Here is a 22,415-nt window from a genome sequence, read left to right on the forward strand (position 1 = left end):
ATGAAACATATTTTGAATTTGTTTTTTCTTAAAAAAAATATACAACTGCAAATCTTATTTATTTTTTTAAATGAGATAGAACAGAAAAAGAATTAATGTACCGCACAAATAAGCAAGCCAATTTGTATTTTTGGGAAGCAAAAGGATTCCAAGAAGTGAAAGCAACAACGCAATGATGGTTAATACGTAAGGTTGATGTTTTTTCCATTGTTCAACATAATCATCATCATTAAACTCTTCATTGCAAAACTTCGACTTCATGAAGTAATAAAACATTTTATTTTGTCTTGAAACAGATTTTTCAATAAATTCCTTATCATATACTTCAACATTAAAGTCAAGTGAATAGGCGCCACGATACGTAACGGTCTCTCCCTCCTTTTTGAAAAATAACTGAAAACGCATATTCAAAACGTTTGAATCTGAAGTTCTTGAAAATTTGGAATAAACATCAAAAGCTAAAGAGTCGCCAGACTTCATAATGTTGTTTGTTGATGTTACACTTAGTGGTTGAAACATTGGTTGAACATAATGAACAGTTCTTGTTAGGCCATCTTTGTTTCTGGTCCAATCTGAAACAGCTAATCCAGTACTACCAAACATTGTTAGAATTTCAGTTATGTTTTCAGGCTTTTTGAGGATTTCAATAATTGTTTTGAGATTCGTATTGATTGTTTCTTCAAATACATGAGGAGCCTTAAGGAGAGTAATCCTTTTGATAACTTCTGTTTCATCTTTTGAATTAAATCCAAACGATTGATTAACACGACAATGAGATTCTGTTAGAAGTTTAATGAATGAGACAATTTTATCTCGATTTTGAAATGAACTAAAAATTACCTTTTGTGAATCTGAAAGAACAATTTCTAGTCCTTTCTCAAAGCCGCGTCGATTTATTTTAGCAAGTATTTTTATATCACTAAAATCAATTTCAACAGACCATTGATATATATTATGTTTTGGAACAAATGTTAACGAATTATATGTGATTACCATGTCTCCTTGGATTGTTTTCCCTTCTGGAGATGAATAATATCCACTTGATTTGAAAATTATATCAGAAGATTTTGGAATATTTGTTGCATATTTAATATATGAAGTGGAAGAAATGGAAGATTTAGAACCTTCGCTTAAATCGTCTGAAAGTGATGGAAAACGGTCAAGAACAACTGATCTTTCTGTGTTTGATATCATCCTCCATGAAATTGAGAAAGTTTGTTCGGATATTATTGAATATGTTCGTTTGAATTGTGGGAGAATGTTCTCAAGGTTTTTTATTTTAAAGCGTTATTTTTGGATCAGATTTATAGTTTTTATTTTCCTTTTTTTAGCTTTTATCCAATTGATTTTAATGCCAAAGACAACTTCTAATAAAACTATTTATCCAAAATCAATTAATTCAATTCGAAAGAATGAAATGCCCCATATGAATAGTGGTGTTTATCTGGACTTTACAGGAGCAGGCGTTTATAATGATAGAGTTTTTGATGAATATAAAAACGAAGTATTAAATTCATTTTACCCAATAAATCATTCATTGCATTCACACAAGAAAACACAAGAAGAAGTTGTTGAAGAAATTAGGCAAGAAATTCTTGATTTTGTTGGTGCATCTAAAAATAAATTCTCAGTGATTTTTGTTGCTAGCGCCACACAAGCGCTCAAAACAATAGGAGAAAACTTTCCATGGAAGCCATGTTCCAAGTATGCATATACTAAATATAATCATAACTCAGTTCTTGGAATTCGGAAATATGCAATAAGATCCAATTCAAGTTTTATCCCACTTGCTTGGCCTCCAAATATCACAGAACTCAAATCCATCAAAACGGAACCTAATTGTCCCAATTTATTTGCGTTTCCTTTTGAAGATAATTTTGCAGGAACTAAACCATCTCCAAATTTTATTCACGAAGTTACCACAAACAAAGACATTTTAAACAATTGGTATATTCTTGGTGATGTTGCTGCATATTTACCTACAAATCCTCTGAACCTTAGCGAAACTTTTCTTGACGCATCAGTTCTATCGTTCTACAAAATTTTAGGGTACCCCAACACCGGTGCATTAATAATTAGTAACAGATTAAAGAAGCATTTACATAAAACTACATTTAGTCTTCATTCATCTTTATCTATTCTTGAAGATGATGAAGTCCCGATTATGTTAAACATGGCAGTTCTTTCAGGTCTTCGATATCTAAAAGAAATTGGGATGAAAGAAGTACAAAAACATGTTTCACGACTTACGAATAAACTCTATAAAGGATTAAACTCATTTATTCATTCGAATGGGCAAAAGGCTATTGAAATATATGGGAATCATCAAATTGGAGATGATTCATTTCAAGGCGGAATTGTATCATTTAATGTCAAGAGAACTGATGGTGGTTATCATGGCTATTCCAAAATAGTATCTGAAGCAAGTAAAGCGGGATTCCATTTGAGGGGAGGATGCCAATGCAATCCTGGCGCATGCTTTGAGTCAATGAAAATAAGTGAAGACAAAGTGCGCAGTTATTACGACAAAAAAACAACTTGTGGCGATAACAATGATATCATCGATGGAATTCCATTGGGAGCTGTAAGAGCATCTCTTGGTTGGGCTTCAACTGATAGTGATGTTGATTCTTTTTTGGAATGGATTAATGACAACTATGTCTTTTGATGTTTTATTTGTTATAAAGAGATGTTTGATATATTTTAAGGTATTAATTATTTGAAATTGAATTCCAAACGTCGAATCAAATTTTGTGCAGAGAAAACCTATTGTGCACCTTAATATTCGTAAGATTCATTTTGTTATGATGGAAGGATATATATATATATATATATATATATATATTTATATTGAAATTTGTGAGAGAACCACCTCGATCACGACAAGTCCTCTCCAAACTTTGATCCCTTTATAAAATCTGCTTTTTGTTGATGAATATGTATATTTTTTCCATGATAATATAAGTGCAATCGGATTTTATGAAAAATTAAAGAAATACTTAAATGAAAATATATTGTTGAAAATAGTTTTGATGTAAACTGTTCGCTATTAAATATTCATATTATTATATATGTTTAAAAATGTTTTTATAGCATTTATTTTTTATTAAATTATCTAAAATAATTTCATTAAATAAATTTAATAAATAAGAAAATTATTTTGTTCTTAGAATATATTTATATATATCTATCTATTAAATTTTTCAACTTTGAAATCGTCTGCAAATGGATTTTCTTCAATATTTGAATAATTATTAATCCCAACTGAAAATGTATTATCTATTTCATTAATTTTATTATTATTATTATTTTCTTCTGAATTGTTCATTTCTTCTTCATTTTGTTTTCGCTTCTTATTTTGATATTTAATCATAAATATTATTATTATCATTATAAATACAATAATTATTACAATAACAATTATAATGACAATTAATGTATTATTATCATCAGTGCTTATTATTACATTTTCTATATAAGAAATGTAAAACATTACCAAACCCAATTGGTGGCGCAGAACCTTTTATTAGTTTCTCCTTCCAAACACAAATGATATTCTGATGTGAACCTTCTTTCGATTGCTTAAAATGAAAATGATTTGAGATCAAACAAAGAAGAAGCTGATTCAATGAAAGAAAAGTTTTTAATTCCTGAATCCGATCATTTAACGTTATTAAATGTATTTAACATTTGGTCATCAATCGGTAAAACTGCATCAAGTGACGTGATCGTGAAATAGAACGCGCTTCTTGGTCCAGGAAACATTTCTTACATAATGTCTTATTGATTAAAGCGAATGAAAAACGGAAGCAATTAATCGATATAGCGAAAGAAGCGAAACTCGAAATTACGAGTTGTAAAGATTGGACTATCGTACGAAAGGCAATATGTTCTGCATATTTCCATCAGGCTGCAAGGTTACAAGGACTGAATGAATACGTAAACTTGCACATGGGCGTGAAATGTTATTTGCATCCGTCTTCTTCTTTGACTGGCTTGGGTTATGTGCCTGAATACATTGTTTATCATGAATTGGTTTGACTTCGAAACATTTCATTCATGGAGTAACTGCAGTGGACCCTTTGTGGCTGTCGCAAATGGCGCCCGAGTTCTTCACTGCAACTGACGCATTCGGCAACGTGCTGGAAGAGGTGTTCTTACAGTATTATAATTCCGAATAAAATTACTGAAATTGCAAGTCATTTATTTTATCAATGTTCATCATTAGGAACAATAATTATTGAAGAAAGTGTCAAAAATATTAATGGGGATGCATTTGGTTATTGTACTTTATTAATAAACATTACAATTCCAAAATCAGTAACTTCAATTGAATCAGGTGTTTTTGAAGGATGTAGAAATCTTTAATTTATTGATGTATCAAAAATTATGAAAATGATTACAATGGAATTTTTCATACTAAAATCTACCCACAAATTACTTGTTATCCATCAAGAATTCGGAATGAAACATTTGAAATTCCAAATTCAATTCGAGCAATTGAAAGGTATGCATTTTCACATCGTTCATTTTTAACTAAAATTTCGATATTAGATTCAATTGTAACGATTTTTGATTATACATTTCAATTTTGTTCATCATTAGAAACGATTATTGGAGAAAAAGTTGTGTTAATTGATTCATATGCATCTATTTATTGTACATCATTAAGAAACATTACAATTCCAAAATCAGTGAATTTATTTGGCACAGGTTTTTTTACAGGATGTACAAATCTTTTATTTAATGTATCAAAAGATAACAAACATTATGCAAATGATGAAAATGGAATTCTTTATACTAAAAATTTTACAGCAATTATTTGTTATCCATCATAAATTCTGGATGAAACATATGAATCATTTGATAAACGAACTATGAATGTCTCGAGTTGTTGATACCTTTTGAATAGCGGTAAATAACTACACACACACTAAACAATTCCATTGTGTTGCTAGACAACACATTTCATTGTGGTGTGTTTTACACAAGCATGCACATGGGTAATTTTCTAAAGCAAAAAATTTTGTTTTAGCATTTTGACAATCAAACATATAATTTACACACAAAACTCTTATACAAATTACACATTCAAAATATATCTTATTTATATATTCATTTAATCATACATATATTTTCACACAAAAATATCGTTCTTCATAAACACAAGCTAAAACTAAAACATAAAATGTATTTTTACACAAATATTTGTTAATTAGACATATAAATTCACACGAAATTCTATCACTCAAAAGCTAAACCATATTTTTTTCATGAAAAATGTGTTAAAACACCCCATTTCTCCCTGCAAAGTTGCAAGCTCCCTGCAATGTCAAAATTACGATAAAAATAACCCAAAATATCGTTCTTCAAAAACACACACAAATTTTTTTTTTATAAAAATATATGATGATACTGTGATTTTTTAACAATACAAATTTCTACATATTCTTGGTATATCATTATTATCAACACTAACATTATCATCAGAATAATCATTTTCTAAATCAACATTATTAATTTTGATATATACAGGTTTTTTACTATCACAATAATAAATATGTTTCTACATATTTTTATATAAACTATACAAAAATATTAAAGCATCATATAATGATCGCCACTTTAGTGGCTCGAGCACAGAGTGCGATCTGGGTTATAATAACCTTATCAAAATATATTTAATTACGTATCGAATTTTACATGTTTCTTATTGTCATGAATCATTATATTTATTTTTAGCTATCTTTCTATGATTATCTAAATATTTATTTAAATCATTAATTTTATTATATTTTAATAATAATTTTTCATTAAAAATATCAACTTTAGAGATATTAAATTTTTTATGTAATTCAGATGGACCATAATATTATGTAATTTCAATGCACATGTTTCAATAAATTTATAATTTCCAAAATAGGAATTGTTTACTTTACTCCTCTGCCGAATGTACATTATTATTATCATCTTCATGTTCAGCTTCTTCTTCATCTGCGTTATCTATTTGCATCACGTCCAACACCATTGGTCCTTCGTCTTCTTTTTCGTCGAACTGTTTGTACTCTTGTTCTGAGCTGGAATGCAACATGAACAAAATGAAAGAAGAGCATGTCAAATAAATGAAGTTCTTCAAGTTCACTTGTGTTTCTGAGAATATTTGCTTGCCAGTGGCGACGTAGTAGATGTCAGAATAGAAGGTCGATGCCAATATAAATAATGTGATCAATGAATAAAAGACAAGAACTCGGGCGCCAGAGGTACTCTTGATGAAGGCCATCAACAAGAAGATACAAAGAACAACAATGTATAATATATCTACAAATAATAACATTTGCTCTGTCTGGAAAACTGGGACTAAAAAGTCGAAAGTATAGAAGGCGGAGCTTCTGTCAAATGAAGCGGCGCATTGAAGGATCGCATAAATAAAGAAAAATATTCCCATAGCAATATTGAGAATATATCCAAGATTGTTGAACGAAAGTTTAATGATGAGTACCATAAGTACATACCTGAAAATGGTAAGGAATATGCTCATGGAAACTTGATTGAAGATATTCTCGGATGAAAATTGTAAGAAATATTGGAATGGATTGGTGGCCAATATACTGGAAAAGCCCAAGATGGTAAGTGAGAGATTGTTGTGGATCTTGAAACCATTGGAAAACAAAAATATGAAGAACATATATATTGATAAAAATGTCATAAGCATGTTATAAGACCTCTCATACTTAACAGCATTTGCGTTGTAGAAGGAAGAATCAAACTCAAGAGATGAAATCTTTTCGATATTACCAGTTAATGAAAATTTGATTTTGATTGAATCAAAATCTAAGATTTGTGACTTTAATACAGTGAATGGCTCCGATCTTTCGGTAAAATCAAATGTTTGTTGGAATGTATTTTTCTCTGTCTTCTTTTCATCATTGTTGAAATATGTTGTTTCTACATCAATTTTGTAGTCAAGCTTTTCATTTGGTGTTGGGTTAGCTTTAATCAATGAACAGTTCATAATAATAAAACGATGTTCTTTTTGGATTTGACTTAGTGAAAGATCTAACTGTATTTCCTTATCAGAACCCTTTGCTCCGACGTTGAAAACATCTTTTTTGATTGAAACCGGAACTCTAGAATATGAAAATATGTGTAAAAATACATAAAAACAAAATAGAAGAATTGTGATTACATAATTAAATGTCGATGTTGTCTCAACAAAGTATGAGGTTCTATCTATATGTGCTTCTGCTAATTCAACGTCTGAGAATTCTTTTTCTTCCATTTTGGAATGGCCAAACTTTTTTCATTTCTATGAAAAACTTGTTTTTTGAATAGTTTACATGTCAAATTTTGATGTTTGGTTTTCTTTTGTTATTTGAAAATTGAAACACTCTCCTAACATATACACATAAAACAATAAATAATGAGTTTTATTGATGGTTATCATAAAAAATGAGTCTGTAAGAAGAATGTTTCAATTTTGATTTCAAATCTTGGAACGATTTTTAAACTCAACTCAAGTACTCATATGAGGCATTATGTGTATAGCACAATACTATTCATATTCTTTTTTTTTATGGAGTTGTGGTTTCTAAAGGCAAACTTATTTTCGACATGAAAACCGACGAAATGTCTTTTTTTTTAAATAAAACCGCCTGACTTTGCAGAATACGATCTAACTTTTTGAATAAATATAATTGGACCGTTTTTGATCAAGCAGAAGTTCTGAACAAATGTTTAAAATGTAAGAAACTTAAAAAATTCTGATTATTTTAGGAACATGTCAAAATGTGCATCTTATTTAAATTCAGTGGAATGAATAATAAAAACTTAAAATCAATGAATTTATACTTTTAACATTAAAAAATAAATTATTATACAAATTTTTATATATTTCCCATAAATTGATCTTCAATAAAATCTTTTGCAAATGGATCATCTTCAACTCTAGCGATATCGAAAACAGTTGAATAATTATTTGTTGGCGTTGCTTCATTTGTATTTATTTCATTTGCTTCTAATTCATAATCGCTACCACTTTGTTTCTTATTTCTCATTCGTATCAATATTACTACAATTACTGAAATTATTATGATTACTACAACAGCAATACATACACTAATGATTATAATGATATTTTTATAACCATTATTATTTTCATTTGAATTTTTTTCGTTTTGAGTAAAAATAAAGAAATAATTAGAATAAAACATATAACATGAAGTATAAGCAAAATATATATATTCATAATAGATCATTGTATCTTTAATAAATGTATTTGAAGAGAAATAAAATGTGTTTATAATTGTTGACTTGTAAATAATTGTTTCTGTGATTGAATATGAATAAGTTAATGAAAATGAAAAAGTTATATTCGAATTTATGTAGATTAATGTATTTGATTGAGTAAATGTATTACTTTTTGGAAACGTATTTGACTGAGTGAATGTTTGTGTCGGCGTTATTGTACATTCTTTAGTTTTTGGACCTTTTATTACATTTAAATTATAAAATAAGGAACCTTGATATGTATATAATGTCATAACAGTTTCAACAGATGTTGGAAATGATGAAATTATTGGTTCTTTTTCACCATAAAAAATAACACATCGAAGATTATTACAATCTTGAAATGCCCAACTATTAATTATTGTAACATTTTCACCAATAATTAATGTTTCTAAATTAGAACAACCAGCAAATGAATATGGACTAATTATAGAAACATAATTTAGTATTTCAAAACTTTTATTTTGGTTTCCTGATGGATAACAAACTATTTGTGATAAATCTTTAGTATAAATAACTCCATCATTTTTATAATTAGTATAATACTCATTATCAATGGATACATTAAAAGATTGAAGATTTTCACATGAAGGAAAACATGGAAGTTCAATATTGTTAACTGAACTTGGAATTATTATATTCTTTATAAAACCACAAGAATAAAATGCATAACCATAAATTTTAGTAACATTATTTGGAATTTCAAATATTTCATTTGTTTTTCCTGCTGGATAAAATAATAATGAGCTTAAACTTTTGGAATAAAGAACCCCATCATTATTATAATTGGAATAATAAGCATTTTTGGAAGATACATTAAAAAATTGAAGACTTATACAAAAAGAAAAAGCACCAAATTCAATAGTTTTAACAGAACTTGGAATTGTAACATTTTTTAAAGAAGAGCATTGATAAAACGCAAATTTGTTTATAGTTGTTAATTTTTCTCCAAATATAACTGTCTCTAAAAGTGTACAATATTGAAAAGAATAGCCATCAATATAAGTAACATATGGAAGTTCTATAATTTTTAATGAGGAACAATAACGAAATACATCACTATTAATTTTATCAACATTTTCTCCGATTAAAACTGATTCTAAACTTGAACATAAATAAAATGCTCGATCATCAATCAATTGAACTGAATTAGGAATTTCAATCTTAATCAATGAAGAACATAAATAAAAAGCATCTTGATTGATTGTTGTAAGAAAATCTGGAAATATTATGTTTGTTAAATTGGAACATGAATGAAATGCATATTCTCCTATTGTATTAACAGTTTTTGGGATTTCATAAGTTTCATTTGCATTTCCAGCTGGATAACATATAATTGTAGATATATCTTTATTGTATAAAATACCATCATTGTAATAATTGGAATAAAATTGATTTTCTTCATAAACTTTAATTTCTTTAAGACTAGTGCAATATTTAAAAACAGTCGATTCAATTGAAGTAACAGAATTAGGAATAACTATATTTATTAATGAATAACAATAATTAAATGCCCAATCATAAATTTTCGTAACATTTTCTCCAATTATAACATTTTCTAGATTTTCACAGCCATAAAACAATTGCATTGAAACTGAAGTTACCAAATTAGGAATTATTACTTTTTTAATATTAACACAATAAATAAAAGCATCTGTTTGAATTTGTGTAACTGATGAAGGAATTTCATATATTTCATTTGTTTTCCCGATTGGATAATATATAAGTCTTGTAATTTCTTTGTCATAAAAAATACCATCTTCCTTCCAATTGGAATATTTTGAATTATTTTTATTTATGTTGATAAATTGGAGTTGTCCACAATATCTGAATACATCAGATTGGATTAAAGTAACTGATGCAGGAATTACAATTGTTTTTAATGAATCACAATATGAAAATGCAGAAGAAGAAATTGTTTCCACTTTTTCTCCAATTGAAACATTTTCTAATTTGACACAGGAACTAAAAGAATAACCACCAATTGTAATAACAGAATTTGGAATTATAATAGTTCTTAAAGAAGTACATGATTGAAATGCATACATTTGAAATGTTGTTACATTATTTCCGATAATAACATTTTCTAATTGCGAGCACCCACTAAATGCATAACTTCCAATGATTTCAACTGAATTTCCAATAGTTACAGAAATAATTTCTTTCCATCGCATAAAAGCTGCGCTCAAAATTTCTTTAACTCCGTCCTCAATGATAACATGTTTTGCTAAATTTTTAAATTCATCTGTAAAATCACTTGTATTATATACAGAGTTTGTTTTGATTCATCAAATATTTCAGATGTATGATATAAAAATAATGTGAATATTAGTGAATTAAATATAATATTGGATTTTCCATTGATATTATTATCTTTTAATGATTTTTGACAAATCAATCTTTTAAATATATGGAAAAATATGATAAAAATAATAATTTCCGTGATTGATGTATTTTCATCTATAAGATTAAAACATTTTATCACAGTTTGAGCAAAGTATGAGACAATAGTTTTTTTGAAATTATAATTTTTGATAAAATTAATTTTTTCGATGATAGATACATTTTTTTGTTTATCAGTATCATACCAACATATATTATGACATCTAAAAAACAAACTGTGTTTATAATATTCCAAGTTTGAACTGTACTTACCTCCTTTAGCTCTATGATATATTTCATTTAAATCACTTGTTTCTGAATTCTGATTTTTATTGAATCTTGTTGGATTAAATATTAATGAGTTACTTACCAAACAATTAACACAAGAAATAATGAAGAGTATCAAAATCCTGAAAGACGGCATTGCGAGAAAAATTTGTTTGCAACGACAGAGTAAACATCACAAAAATTGTTGGAAAGTTTTTGTAAAACTTTTTGAGTGTCAATATCGAATAAGTATTCAACTTTGAGATCTGGAATACAGTTGTAACCGTCGGGTTTGAATTAGTTTTTTGAACCGTTGCGGTTGGATTGTTTTGAAGTTCTTATGATGGAAGCGACATAAATTTTTCCAAAATATCTAACATGGCTTATTTAATCTTCAGTAAAAAAGTATTTAACATGTTTGTAATCTAAATGTTCAATATGCGATTGAAAATTTAATTCAATGACAGATATAAAGCGAATATATTTTAGTAACACTAATTTTTCATGAGCACTAGTGAATTTGAAGTACCACAGGAAAAACCTGTGAGCAATGCTTAACCATAAAATTTTTGGCTTTTCACTAGCAAAAATAAACAATGAACAGCCTTTCTATATAAATAATTTCTAAATGTATGCCAAAAGGTGGGCCTTTAACATTTTATGTATAAAGAATATTGAACTTTCACACTTAATAATATCAAAATATTTTCGACAAATTAATGCCATTTTTAAAAAAAACTAATTATCCAAGATAAATCTAAAAATGTTGTCAAGATTCTAATGCACAAAATAGATAGAGTTTGCTGCAATGAAGCTTCGCAACATTTTTATATTTGAGAAAGTATGTTCGATTTAATATGAACAAAAAGCAACCAAAAGCAACCAAGTTCGATTTCGATTTCATTTCTTTGATTAGAAAATGCTTGAACCTCATGGTAAAGCCAGAAACTACAGAAAAAGATATTAACCAATGTGCCAATCAATTTAAGAATATGATGGAAGATGCTCAGAAATATCTTTCGAATATACCAGGTTTAGACATGACAGAAGAGGAACAGAACCAAAGGATAGAAGATCTAAAAGAAGCTATTCGACAAAAACAACATTTGATTGATGAATGCACGAATTGTTTTGAAACATGGGACATACAAACAAACTAAACATAACGCTTTTGTTTAATCATATTGTATTTTTTTGGAATCGTGAAATTATTAATGATTTTTTTCATTAATGTTTAAATTCAATATTTTCAAAATTAAATTAGACACAGTACTAATTTCTTATGTTTTAAATAATAGGTGTTATATCTATATATGAATATTCTTATGTCATTCAAAAAATTAATTATCATAAACAAATTTTTTATGACATAGAATTACTTCCACTGTGCTATTACCTTTTATACAATATCATTTGAATAAACTGATTGATCAAATTTGGTATATCTGAAAAATAAAATTTAAATGAAAAAATATATCGCTTGAATAATTTTATTCACATTTATAATTCATTTATCACATCTTCTGTTTTCAGCTTTCTTAACATTTCCTCGATTAATTCTTTTTGATATTTCAATAATTCCTCTGTGAATTTTTTAGCTATTTTCGCGTGAGCGAAAGGGATCTCTATTCTTGCTTTCTGTACCATTATTAATGACACTCTTCTACCTCCGGAGTCGTTTGTTATTTCGATTTCCACATTTTTCCTATTTAACTGAACAAACGTGAATTTCCAAAGACGGTAATTCTTTTCACCTATTATTAAATCAGTTGCAGACAACTTTACTGGCTTTGATGGGTCAAGTGTTGGGAAAACTTCGTAAACGTTCGAATCCTCCGGTGAAAAAGTGAACCAGCCAAACCTCTTTGAATTTTGTCTGCATATTGAATATTCGATTTCTATGAGCTCATTCAAACTGATTGGTATTGAATTTTGTTCGATACCTTTTGGCGACGATAGAAAGTCGAAGTCGAATCTTTGCGGAGGTATTGCGTTGATGAAATAAGCCATTTTCAGGTTTTGTTCATTAGCCAATAAGACATCTATCAAGTAGTTTCTATTTTTGATTAACAATCGATAGATTTCTCCTGGAAATTTCTTATACAATTTTTCGAAAATTCGTAATATCACTGTTAAATGCATTGGTGATGAAAGCATACAACTTTTGATCTTATCGATTGCTTTTTCTTTATTATTATCTTTATTTTCGTTATTAGTTTGTTGATGCTTTGAAATGGATTTCATTTCTGAGATTGGGTTTTGAATAAACCCAAGTTTAATGGCTACGTCTAAATAAAGTATCTTAAATGATATAGAATACAATAGAATTCCTAATGATAATATATCATTCATTGGTAACGTGGGTAAATATTTTGACACCGTGTGGATCAAAACCGGCCTTAACGGGCTCTCCGATAGGAATTGTAAACTGCATCCAAGCAAATGGATGTCGATTTGATTGGTTTTATCGGGGTTAAATTTGGATTTAAAGATGGAAACAAGAAGGTTGGTAAGTTGTGGTGGTGATACATCAAATAAATCGGATAAAAAATCAAAACCGTCATCAACTGTACTAAGTGTATCTACAAAATGGACATAATGCTTCTTGGTTGGCTTGAGATCTATAATATCAAGGATTGGGGGTTCTTTAAGAAGACATAAATTTAAAATTACTAAACGAGCTGCTGATACAGAAATAGAATCTGTGGATGAGATAAATGGAGAGGCATTAGTATGTAAAGCACATGTGCGCTTTTCTGAGGAAAAAAGATAGGATGGATTTATGATCTTAAATTTCATTGAAATGCCTTTTAAAACTGTTAAGTAAGCTCGTTGAATATCTATGTTATTAAAATCAAATTTATAGTCAATAAAGTTATTGGTAAAATCTTTTTCGAATAGGATTTGTGTTTCTTCTTGAGATGAACATCCTTGAATAATAGAATCATAAAATCGTAACATCTTAAGTTGAAGATCTTGGATAATATCGCCTTCATAAAGAGCAAAAGATATTGTATCAAATATTACTTTTGAAACGATTTCTAATTTATTTTTGTAAGAATCCTTAACATTTGCGAAAATACCCAATGTTTCAATTAGCTGCTCTCCGAAGAGAATCTGATTACTTTGGTTATAATTTTTTTTAAGCTCTTTTGCACATTTTTCCACCCCACCAAGATCCATATAGGAGAAAAGTGACAGCAAAGTTTGTGTAAAAAATGTCAAATAACCTTTTTTAATTGGTTAAAAAGTCAAATTCAATTTCTCACAAAAAATCGAGTTTTTAATAATAAAGTCAATTCACCGATACGTGTCGCTTTGTTTTGTTGCCTTTCATGTTTCGTTTTGTATCTATTGTGTGTCTCCTTTTATTGTTTTCACCCTTTAGGTTTTTCATGTTTTGTGATATTTCTGATTGTGAAACTTGGATGTGTTGTAATGCTTGAATTAATGGTTTCCCTTTCCACATGAAGTCTTCACCATTATTCTCTTTGAAGCATATCAAGTTCAGTTTTAGTTTCTTTTCTATCCTTGGAAGATTATATTTGTATCTTCTCGTGACTTTTTCTTGGTGCATTTTTTCTTGTAACTTCGTTTCTTGGTCTTCTTTGCTTTCGATTTCATCAGTGGTTTTATGTTTTCGGTGATGTTTTCTATGTGCATCTGTTTCATCTTCTTTTTCAGGATTATTCAGTTTATTATAATCATCAAGTATAGCTTCCCGTTGTTGAATTAGATCAATTATTGGCCGTGCAGCAATTTGAAGCTTTTTCAAGTAAATCAGTTCATTTTCATAATTTGTATAAATACGGACAAGTTTGTCAGTCTCCTCTTCTCCAAGCGAATTATTGTTATTGAGGCGGAAAGTGACTTGGGATTGACGTTTTGGCTTTTCATTTTCTTCAGATGTATTATCATTTTTTTGATTGAGGAAATTTGTACAACGATTGTAAATTTCTTGAATCTGATCTTTGCTGTATGTAAGTTCAGTACATATGTTGGAAATTTCGTTGCGCATTTTTTCAATTATTGATGGAAGTTGTCTGTTACGTTGTCTAGTAAGCTTTTCAATCTCATATACACAATCTTGTACATTCTTTTGGCTAAGAAGTGTGTGAGAGTTGATGAAATAAGATCTTTCTTGTTGACCAATTTCAAGGATATCCCAAAGACGAGTAATAGTAACAGCCATATCAGCAACAGATTTCTTCCTGGATTCATGGAGTTCTTGAAGATATGGAAGATAATCAAGTAATCTCTTGAATGCAGAATTAGAATAAATTCGTTTTGAAAGAATATCATCGATTTCTTTAGGTTTTTCTTCTTGAAGTTCTTCTGTGAGTTCTTGGATTTGATTTTCTATTTCCTCAAAGCGAATAGATCTTGAATTCACTTCTTCATCAAGTTGCCTTGCTTTAGCTTCAAACTGTGATAGACGTTCCTTTGTAAGATCTTCTTTAGATATCTCTGCAAAGTCTCCTTTTTGGTTACTATTTGTAATTCCAAGTAGTGAATAACTCAAATCGATTTTTTGTTTTAACTCTTCAAATTGTAGATATCTATCATTATATACCCTAGAATAACTATTGAAGTTGTTTTGAACTTCGTTATATCTTTCTGTTAATGAACCCTTTTTTCCGCTTTCATTAACAAGATCAATTTCTGCTTGTGTTGCATTCATGGATTCGAGCATTTCAATATGTTTAGCTTTTATTTCTTCAATTTCAGCAAGCATTTTTTGACATTTTGAAAGAGTAGAAGATATAAAACCAGATCTTACATCCTCAATTGATTGTCTAATTTTAGCAATTTTTTCCTCTTTTTCATTTTTGGTGTATCCTATTTCATTCCAGATTTTATCCAAATCTTGATAAAAATCTTTTGTTGATTCTTCCATCCCAAAAATGAGTAAACGTATGAAAAAGTGTCAATGAAGATTTTCTTTTTGAACAATTGGACATATCTTTAAACATAATTTAGATACTGAAAACCATTTTGTTGCAAACACATTAAAACCAACAAGGTTCAGTCACTCTTGTTAATAAAAAAATTCTAAATCATCTTTCACATCTTATGCTCCTAAATGATTACAACAAATATAGAGGGCGCTACAGCTCTGTAGCAAACTTTTAGAAGTCAAAAAGCTGCTAACTAAATTGAAAGCAATCAAGTTGTTAATTTTATAAATTAAAAAAAAAGACTCAACATAAATTTATGCACATCCGCTGAAAACATAGTTTCCAGCCTTTGTTGTGTACTTAATAGCTTTTGTTACTTTTGGCATGTTTTCAACATCAACAGCTTCCACCTTTAATCCACTCATTGTAAATCCAGGAGCAGTGAAGGAAACAAAGATTGGGATTTCACAAGCTTCTGGCTCGAAGTCGGTTGAGATCGATGCGCTTCCACTCAGAATCAAAAATTCTTTCTTTGATATATTCACATCCCATTTCACAGTTTTGGTTGCAACGTCATAAGACACAGAGCCGGCAGCAGTTGCGAGTGACGGACATGAAATTCCATCGGGAAATGAAAAAGTGACTTTAACGTCCTCCAACGGTTTTGGTAAGTTTTGATCAATGCGAATGTTGATCTCGAAAATCACTCCTACCTTCGACCATGTGAACTTGGGAACCAAGAAAACAGGGAGATTTGCAATTTGAGGTTTGGTGGTATATGTCATTAATACAAAATCACCATCTGGTGGAACAAATTGGAACTTTCTGCCAAGGTACTGAGAAGAGCCAATACATCTATGGAAAGTGTAATCGTCTAAAACATTGGATATTGCAATAGATAAATTAACTTGTGGTGAACCATTGAGATGGGAATGAATAGAAATAGATCCTCTTACCATAAGGAGATCAGATTTACCATGGCTATTGATTCGTGTTTCAATTGTCTCAGTTGCTTCAACATATATTTCGCCAGGACCTTTAACTGTTTGTGATGTTCTCCATGGGTGCTGATTATCCACATTAATTTTATCCGAATTTTGGCTTTTCATAGTTGAAATCAAAACATTTTGTTCATCCAAAAATGGATAACCACAGTTAAGAATTTGATCAAGCGTCTGATAAACTACAGGATACTCTGTTTTTACAGATGCCTCCGTGAATCCATTTTTCATTGTGTTTTGAAGAATTGGTGCAATACTTGATAAAATAACAGATGTAAAGAGTGTTGGTGCATCTGCATCACATGCACCGACAATGAAAAGGTTATTTTCTTTGACGATTAAATAAAGGATTCCGAATGATTCAATTATTGGAGGTGGATTTTGAGAATTTTTGATGGAATAACAAACTGGCTCGAGTTCTTCACGTTTTGTTTTGTCTTGGTAGTGCTTTTCGATGAGGACTTCTCCATTTTTGCTAATGATGAAAATACTTTTTATCATTCCAAATGTCAAATGACGGACACCAAAAATTTGAGAGAAAATAAAATTGTCAATTCACAATAGAACGTTTATACAGTGCCCAATTTGAATCAAATTTCATTTCACATAAATAAAACAATCCAGAAGAAAGAAATAATACTTTATCAACTTCAATAAATACAACAAATGCAATTCAATAAGTGTTTACTATTTCCAAATGATGGGATTTATTGCGCATTTTCCTCTGTTTGATTTTCCGGAATTATTGGATCTGTTGTTTGTTGTGATGTACCATGTGCCAGTGCCATCGGTGCTGAAACTGGAATAATATCAGTGTGATTATCATTGGCTTTCTTCTGTAAAAAGATATACCTAAACCGACACTGTACATCACTTCTGTTTCCTAACTCAGAAGATACCCTTGTCCAAGACTTGGTCCCAAAGGCTTTGACTGCTTCAAGGAGCTTTTCTTCTTCTTCTCTTGACCAATTACATTTTGTAATCTTTGGATCAAGAACACGGTGCCATCTCTGGCTGCACTGTGATCTAGTCCTTCCGCCTCCTACATAATTAGCAACCATTAACCAATTATCATATCCATGAAGTTGAATTCCTGTTATTAATCGTTCGTCTTCTTCAGGAGTCCAATTTTGCGCTTTTCTTCTGAAACCTGCGAACTGACCTTTGTGACTTCTTTTATAGAAATTACTTACAATTGTATTTGAATGTCCAATTTCATTTGCTTGTGCTTGAATCGTTTCTCTAACCTTTTGTAGCGTGTGTGTTGTTTTAGTTAGTTCTTCAAGCCTATGATTTGTTTCATCTGAAGTAATTTCTTGAGTAAAATATTGGTTTAATATTTCAAAGAAGCTATAAGCCATATCCTTGTTTTCTTCTGTTGTTGTCCCTGTTATAATTTTGAACAGCTTATCGAAAAATGGAATATTTCCAGTGACTTGAGCCATTGCAAAAATGAGGTGCCTTTGAACCAAACTTCATAACACATTCAATTTTCAATAATTTATTTGTGAGTGCTAAGGAGTACGTTAGCACGATATGATCTGGTTTTTCATTTTTATAGAAAATAATCAAAATAATTTGCTCTAAATAATTTATTATTATCTATTATCGAATTGGAGAAAAATATATTCATTACAAAAAGGAAAAGCAATAATAACGCGAGAAATGTTTAGATAAAGATTATAACTTTTTCAATTGCGATATCAACTTTTTGAAACAAAAGTGATATTTTGGCGCCAAATTTGATAGGATTTTATTCAAGAATTTTTGTTATGATACAATGCATAATTCCTTGATAGATTCATCTTTCTTAGAATGTTTTTCATGTGTTGGAGCTTCAACATGTAGTTCTTGCTTTTCTTCATTTTCTTTACGATCTTTAATAAATTTAGTAATTTCAAATAGGGATTCTTCAACATTTAAACCTGTTTTACCCGAAACTTCAAAGTATTTAAGGTTATACCGATTCTGTAAAGTGTTAATTTTATCTTGAGGAACAACTTTTTCTTGATCACAATTATTTCCAATAAGAAAAATATCCGCATTTTTAATTTCATTTTCCATGGCTGAATTTATCCACCTTTCCACCATTGCAAATGTATTTTGATTTGCAAAGTCAAAAACCATAAGCATTGCATCTACACCTTTTGCAAAAGATTTCTGAATTGTGTGATAATGTTCCTGACCATCACAATTCCAAATTTGTAACTTAATGGGAGTGTTATCAATGTTCATATGTTTAAACTTATAATTAAGATTTATAGTTGATAACTGTTTTTCATTTGTTTCTTCGCCAAAGATTCTTTCCAAAAAATCTGCCTTACCAACAGATGTATCACCAACAAGCAAAATTTTTATTAGCATTTCATTATCCATCGTCCTTTCTGACTATCAGGATTCGCTCAAGTTGGTAAAAATTGAATTGTAATGGGGCACCCCTTTAACTTATGCTAACGGCTTCCTTACATGAGGGTAGCAAGTTATTCATAATAATTAGCTGTTGGCAATTTTTTATTTTTAATATTAATAAGCAAATTCTTATTTTGATCCATGTTTGGTCTGATCATGGTTTATATATCTATTGAGATTTGATGGTTTAATCAATTTAAAAATTAAGTAGGCTTTCCTCTTGTAAAAGCATTAAAAACATTCCTAAAGTATTTAGCGGTCATATAAACAATTAATTAATGAAAATACAAATGATGGATATGATTAGAATAAAAAGAAAAAGATTCTTTAAAATCAATATAACAAGAATTATGTGCGCTAGCCTATTTATCATAGCTGGGATTGTTCTAGTTTAGCTTATGATGGAATTTCAAAACTTGATTTTTTTACAAACGTTCTGGTACCAAAAGTGACACAACAATATGTTCTACAAGAAATTTGATGAAATTTCTTCAAAAATTCCAAAGATATTCAACAACAGAAAAGGCTTATATGAAGCAGCTAAAGAATATGCAGATCTTGCAACAACTCAAGATGAACAAAATCCATTCGAATGTGGTCTTGTAGCACTTGCAATATTTGGCGAAATGCAATGCTACAAAAAATTAGACGACAAACAAAAAACAGTTCGAACTGCTGTCAAAGCAGCTCGACTCTTTATCAAATCAGCTACATTTAATTATGAAATCTCACGTAACCTCCGTGATACCTGGTCAGATCCACTTGCTGATGGTCTCCACTGTTATAGGGTTGCAGCAGATGTTCTTAAATCCCAAGGTAAACATAATCTTGCAGTTGTTCTTCTTATTGAGCTTGGCAAAACGGAAGCACAATTTGATTTATTCCATTACGCTGGCAACACGTATGAGGAAGCTCTTACTTTATGTATTGATCAAACACTTTCTCCCCCATTATTATTTGATTCCACATTTTATTGCATTGATTGTTACAATCGTGCTGATCGCCTTGACTTAGGTCTTTCCGTTGTTGACAGAGTATTTTCCAAGATTCCTCAAGCCTTACTTGACCAAGTAAGAACATCACCATTAATGAATCGGCAATTTTCTGATTTACAAATCTTTAAAGCACAGTTACTTTTAAGTGCATTTAGGCATGCTGAGTGCATTGAGTATTCCGCGGCTAATCTAGATGAAAAGGTCGCGTCAATATTCAGTTCGCTTTGCGAAGCATCAAAAAGTAATCAAATAGCGGTAATTGACGCGTTGATAAATGACGCGAAAGCACAGAATTATTTCACAGAACAACATATAGCATTGTTTGAAAGACATTTGTTCTTACTCTCAAAGAGTATCGAAACTGCTTATTCAGAACTTGCGCATTAACATTTTATAACAGAGCGAAAATAAACGTTTTTGTTTGAATTTTTGATTTTCTCTCCTTATAATCAAGTGCAAAGTCAGAAAATATTAATGTTGAATGATTTCCAATGATTATTTTGAAAAATTCTTTCATGTTAAAATAAATATTAACATCAATTCCTTTTTATCTAAGAAGTAATTTAACTTTCTCGAAACAATCATTTTTAAATGCTAGTAAATTTATAAATGTTGTATTAAATAATTTTAATAAATTCCAAACATCACCTTGAAATATGAAATCATTAAAATAAAAATCAAATAAAATGTATAAGTATCTTAGCATTACCATCAATTCATTTTAGTTAAAGAAGTAATTTAACTATTTCCATATATCCAATTATAGATGCCCAAATAGGCTGTTTTAAATTATTTGTATGAATCATTAAGTACATATTTAATCTTAGGATTATTTTAATGAACAATATGCTTAATTTTTTTATGGTGAAATACATTTGAACTTCATCACTGAACTATTGAAAATATTTTTTCCTCTATAGCTATTAATTAATATAAAAATCAATTTATAATATCATATTCGCTAAATGAAAAACCCAAAGCATCCATTCATGTAGTTCACCTAAACACTGAGGAGCAGCTCTCCTTTGAATGGTATCAATAAATAACATTTCCAAATTCATTCAAGAAGAATTAAGAAAAAAATTTTTAATTAAAATCAGTTTTTGAAATATAATTTTATTAATTGGCTCTATTTATTCAATCGAATAGTCCCTTCATTGGGTCTTCTTGCTTAGGAATGTTTTGTCTTCTTTCTTCTCTCTTTGCTTGTATGTCTCTTTCCTTCATTCTCCTCTTTGCCTTCTTGATTCTGTCTGCCTTCATCTTCTTATATGGCGAAACAAACAACGGATTTTCCCATATCTTTGAGCCCTTAAATGCGCCTGCGAGGACAAGAACAGGAAGAAGTTGCACGCGAGGACCGATTTCCATTAACATTGGAGGTTCATCGTCATTCCACTGGATTTGGTAATGACGAATCATGATTGTATCATCAACTTTATAGAACGTAAGAGTTTGATCTACAAATGGTTTGGAATGTGGATCTTGATATGGAACAGAAAACATTCGTCGTAAAAGAATTTTGGACATGGAAAAAATGCCATTGTCATCAAGGGCTGGATCAAAGAAGATTAAAGGACGTGAACCTTTAAGACAATTACCAAGAGCGCGAAGTTGACTAACACTAATAGCATCTTTGATATAAAAGGAAACAGAAGGACCATTTGGAATACTAGAAATCCACATGTAACATTCAGGATTCTTTCGATGTCGTGTTTCAAATAAAACAACAGTATCACAATGACGATCTGATGCAATTGTATCAAGAAAATGGATTTCATCTGGCGGCACTGCACCTTCCTTTTTGGCATGTGGAATTAGTTTAAAGAGATCATCCAAAACTTGATGATGAACATGTAGAAGTCCTTTATTTCCAAGAACCATTGGGCGATGATGCATTGGTCCTGTGTAATGCTTTTTATGCTCTTTATCTTCTTTAGGAGCAAGCTTTTTTAATACAGCAGACATGTTTAATCTACTTGACCAAAGGTTTTGAATTGATTTTAATCGTCACTAAAATGCTAAATTTTTTTTCTCTTTTCCCTAATTATAATTCTTATTATTTCAAATATAGGTAATTAAATCTTTTAATTTATTAATTAAATAATCATATTCCTAATAAAATTAAAATAGTACAAAAATAATTATTTATTAATGTTATATGGTTAAAACTTTTC

The 22,415-nt window shown here is 29.6% G+C and overlaps 8 protein-coding genes across 8 annotated transcripts; 2 read left to right on the forward strand and 6 right to left on the reverse strand.

Annotated features, from left to right (window-relative positions):
• Positions 1-1,351: 1,351 nt before the first annotated feature.
• Positions 1,352-2,668, forward strand: GO595_003029 (molybdenum cofactor sulfurase; the record flags this gene model as incomplete). The annotated part of the gene is made up of 1 exon (XM_067916005.1): positions 1,352-2,668. The coding sequence occupies one exon, from the start codon at positions 1,352-1,354 to the stop codon at positions 2,666-2,668; it is 1,317 nt and encodes a 438-aa protein (XP_067776830.1).
• Positions 2,669-5,935: 3,267 nt separating this feature from the next.
• Positions 5,936-7,279, reverse strand: GO595_003030 (uncharacterized protein; the record flags this gene model as incomplete). The annotated part of the gene is made up of 1 exon (XM_067916006.1): positions 5,936-7,279. One exon carries the CDS (start codon positions 7,277-7,279, stop codon positions 5,936-5,938), a length of 1,344 nt encoding a protein of 447 aa, XP_067776831.1.
• Positions 7,280-12,435: 5,156 nt separating this feature from the next.
• Positions 12,436-13,734, reverse strand: GO595_003031 (uncharacterized protein; the record flags this gene model as incomplete). Its single annotated transcript, XM_067916007.1, has 1 exon — positions 12,436-13,734. The coding sequence occupies one exon, from the start codon at positions 13,732-13,734 to the stop codon at positions 12,436-12,438; it is 1,299 nt and encodes a 432-aa protein (XP_067776832.1).
• Positions 13,735-14,230: 496 nt separating this feature from the next.
• On the reverse strand, positions 14,231-15,832 carry GO595_003032 (uncharacterized protein; the record flags this gene model as incomplete). Its single annotated transcript, XM_067916008.1, has 1 exon — positions 14,231-15,832. One exon carries the CDS (start codon positions 15,830-15,832, stop codon positions 14,231-14,233), a length of 1,602 nt encoding a protein of 533 aa, XP_067776833.1.
• Positions 15,833-16,147: 315 nt separating this feature from the next.
• GO595_003033 (Adaptor complexes medium subunit family protein) lies at positions 16,148-17,335 on the reverse strand (the record flags this gene model as incomplete). The annotated part of the gene is made up of 1 exon (XM_067916009.1): positions 16,148-17,335. The coding sequence occupies one exon, from the start codon at positions 17,333-17,335 to the stop codon at positions 16,148-16,150; it is 1,188 nt and encodes a 395-aa protein (XP_067776834.1).
• Positions 17,336-17,541: 206 nt separating this feature from the next.
• On the reverse strand, positions 17,542-18,279 carry GO595_003034 (Myb-like DNA-binding domain containing protein; the record flags this gene model as incomplete). Its single annotated transcript, XM_067916010.1, has 1 exon — positions 17,542-18,279. The coding sequence occupies one exon, from the start codon at positions 18,277-18,279 to the stop codon at positions 17,542-17,544; it is 738 nt and encodes a 245-aa protein (XP_067776835.1).
• Positions 18,280-19,704: 1,425 nt separating this feature from the next.
• Positions 19,705-20,625, forward strand: GO595_003035 (uncharacterized protein; the record flags this gene model as incomplete). Its single annotated transcript, XM_067916011.1, has 1 exon — positions 19,705-20,625. The coding sequence occupies one exon, from the start codon at positions 19,705-19,707 to the stop codon at positions 20,623-20,625; it is 921 nt and encodes a 306-aa protein (XP_067776836.1).
• Positions 20,626-21,375: 750 nt separating this feature from the next.
• On the reverse strand, positions 21,376-22,206 carry GO595_003036 (Ribosome biogenesis protein BRX1; the record flags this gene model as incomplete). Its single annotated transcript, XM_067916013.1, has 1 exon — positions 21,376-22,206. The coding sequence occupies one exon, from the start codon at positions 22,204-22,206 to the stop codon at positions 21,376-21,378; it is 831 nt and encodes a 276-aa protein (XP_067776837.1).
• Between the last annotated feature and the right edge of the window lie 209 nt (positions 22,207-22,415).

Source organism: Histomonas meleagridis, assembly GCF_020186115.1.
Source record: "Histomonas meleagridis strain 2922-C6/04-10x chromosome Unknown contig_20, whole genome shotgun sequence".
Classification (NCBI taxonomy): Eukaryota; Parabasalia; order Tritrichomonadida; family Dientamoebidae; genus Histomonas; species Histomonas meleagridis.